Below are 2,943 nucleotides of genomic sequence, written 5' to 3'. Positions count from 1 at the left end.
TGTGGTCGTGGTTTTTCTTATTGATTAGGGCCAAGAAGTTTTCCACGTAAAATCTCTCTGTGCACTTTAAGTTCTTCGCTTAGTTTCTCTATACATTCCGCAAAAATTACCCTAGTCCCCTACAATACAATTCACCTCCCCTCTTGTATTGTTCGTTCGAGTCAACAGATTCCATGTCCCCTTTTCTCTTTGCCATTTATATGGAATATCTTTCTAGGTGCTTATATGAGATGACTAGGGATCCAAACTTTAATTATCACCCTAAATGTGAAAAGCTTGGAATTACTCATATCATGTTTGCTGATGACTTACTTCTATTCTCTAGAGGTGATCTCATTTCAGTCCAACTTCTTTTTGAGGCTTTTCAGAAATTCTCAAGTGCTTCTGGTCTTGTTGCAAACCTTGATAAAAGTGATGTCTATTTTGGTGGTCTCACTGACTCTAAGCAAGATACTTTACAGGAAGCTTTGGGGATGAATAAGGGATCCTTACCTTTTAGGTATCTTGGTGTACCTCTCTCTGCTAAAAAGCTTACCATTTCTCAATGTAGGCCTCTAGTTGAGAGAATCACATCAAGAATTGACTCCTGGACTGCTAAGCATTTGTCTTATGCTTGTAGGCTTTAACTTATCAAGAGTGTGCTCTTTGGAATTCAAGCTTATTGGGCTCAGATTTTTGTTCTTCCAAAGAAAAAACATCAGAGAGATTGAGTCTAAGTTTAGATGTTTTCTTTGGACTGGCAATGGAAATCCTTCCAAGAAAGCTCTGGTTGCTTGGAAGTTTATGTCACTTCCTAAGTCTTGTGGTGGGTGGAATATCACTTTCCTTGAAGATTGGAACAACGCTGCTATTACTAAGATTCTTTGGGATATTTCTCATAAGTCTGAAAACTTATGGGTTAAGTGGATTCACACTTATTACTTTGCAAATAAAGATTCCTGGACTACTTTTGTTCCTGTAGACACCCATTTGTGTCTCCCCAAAACCAAACCCAGTGATGAGTGCCTTTCACGTCGAATCATAATCGAATGAAACGAAAGTGTGGAAAGGTCTGGTGTTGTGGAAAGTTTTATTTCTTTTCTTTTCTTTTCTCTTCTCTCTGTTTTTGAAAACTTTATTTTAAGAAAACAGTCAATCCAGTTTGGTTGGTCCATGATATGGGTCCAATAGTGGTGTAGTTGGATGGGGCTTGCAAAGACCTTTCCAACGATATATTATAAGCCCAATTCCGATGAATATTGAGGAATTTATGGCCAATTTACTAAACTGGGCCTTGTTTGAGCTTTAAGTACGACCCAATGATCTAGGGAGGGCCTAATATGATTTATCATTCCTAATGTAATTAGGAATGGTTTTGGTCTTCTAGAACATTCTAGAAGGTCTTATCATTCTTAATTCAGTTAGGACTCTTCAGAGCTTTAATCAAGATCAAATAGCATTTTCGACTGAAATTATATTATTTTATCTTCCAGTACGGTAAAATTATCAGATTTTCGAAAACGTGTTAAAATCCGGTTTGGCGTCCAACCCCAGGCCTTGGCGCCTGGAACCAGGATTGGCGCCAGACGCCAGACGCCAGCCATTAGCGCCTGGCGCTAGCCACTGGTCCTGGCGCCAATGAGCCAAGGCTGGCGCCAAGTTAGTTTTTCGATCTTCAGACTTTGTTTTGATAAATTATCTTTTTGGATGTTTTTCTTTATAAATATCGTATCAAAAACTCCGTTTTCAAGAATCATCTACATCTATCATTCACCAATTCTTTTTATTCTTAAGTTTTAATAAACTCCGTTTTCATTCATCATCTACAATCATCAATAGTCAACAATTACTTTATGAATCATTAATCTTTCAACATTCTTTCTAAACTTTGCTCTTTAATACAAAATTCCGCATTCACAAGATATTGATACACCTAGCCATATTCGAAGTTGCCTTTGCCCTAGACGTGAAAGGTTTTAATTTCTGAGAGTTTGGTCCCAAATCTCTCTTTCAATTATTTAATTTAATTGTTTTGATTATTGTTTTCCTTGAAGTTACTAACGTGTGTATTTTGTAATTAGAAAGAGGTACGAGGCATCCAAGTAAGTACTTTAATGGTTAATTGATTTATGATGTAGATATCATGCTTAGATTGTTATTTATGATTCCTAGTATCATGTCTAGGGTATCATTAATATTAAGTATGATAAAGTATGATGCTTCCTATGTTCTTTCTAATATTTATGTTTATGATCATTTATGATTATGATTATTTATTATGTTGCTTGATATGCATATTATTTTGTATTGTTATTGCTTGATCACCTTTTATTGCAGGTTAAAGGGAATTGGTATTTGCAATCACGCTTAATAAGATATTAATAATCTTGTTAGGTTAATTGTGATTATAATTCAAGTGATGCATTAATATTCAACCAACATAGATTAAATAGGTTTAGGGTTAATCCTATTGATTGTATGTTAGTCAGAAAGCGCACATGAATACGAGCAGAATAAAGTAGAGGCCTATTATTAGGGCAGGTTCAATCTCTTTTAGGTTGGATTTGTACCATCATCCCCGGACCCTTATTTGGTTCATGACCTTATGGAGTTGACGATCTCTTGGATTGTTAAGGGATGTAACCTTCACCTCGTGAACGGTTTACAAGTTCCTTAAAAACTTGTTGGCGACTCTTTTGCTCTATCTTCTTCCCTTTTGAACGCCACCGTACTTTAGTGTATGATCACAGTGGGGTTCAAGCTAGTGGGATTTTTAAAGGCTTGAAACTATTCCCTACAGTTTTTGGCGACTCCACTGGGGAGGATTTCTATTTTAATTCCTGAATTTGTTTCGGCAATGATTTAGAATGAGTGGATGAGACTCGAAAAGTTCTAAGTATTTCATGTGCGTAATTTTGATTAACATTATTGTCATATGCATGAAAAGGTTCTCATTGGAAAGAC

At 36.2% G+C, this 2,943-nt stretch overlaps 1 protein-coding gene across 1 annotated transcript; it reads left to right on the top strand.

Moving 5' to 3' along the window:
• Window positions 1-230: 230 nt before the first annotated feature.
• LOC110683220 lies at window positions 231-957 on the top strand (the record flags this gene model as incomplete). Its single annotated transcript, XM_021859565.1, has 2 exons — window positions 231-546; window positions 620-957. Coding segments are annotated over exons 1-2 (654 nt in total), but the record flags the coding sequence as incomplete, so codon positions are not given.
• Between the last annotated feature and the right edge of the window lie 1,986 nt (window positions 958-2,943).

The sequence above is a fragment of the Chenopodium quinoa genome, unplaced genomic scaffold, assembly GCF_001683475.1.
Source record: "Chenopodium quinoa cultivar QQ74 unplaced genomic scaffold, ASM168347v1, whole genome shotgun sequence".
NCBI classification, from domain to species: Eukaryota; Viridiplantae; Streptophyta; class Magnoliopsida; order Caryophyllales; family Amaranthaceae; genus Chenopodium; species Chenopodium quinoa.
The sequence above is the reverse complement of the archived record's forward strand: the minus strand, read 5'-3'. Positions and strand labels throughout refer to the sequence as shown.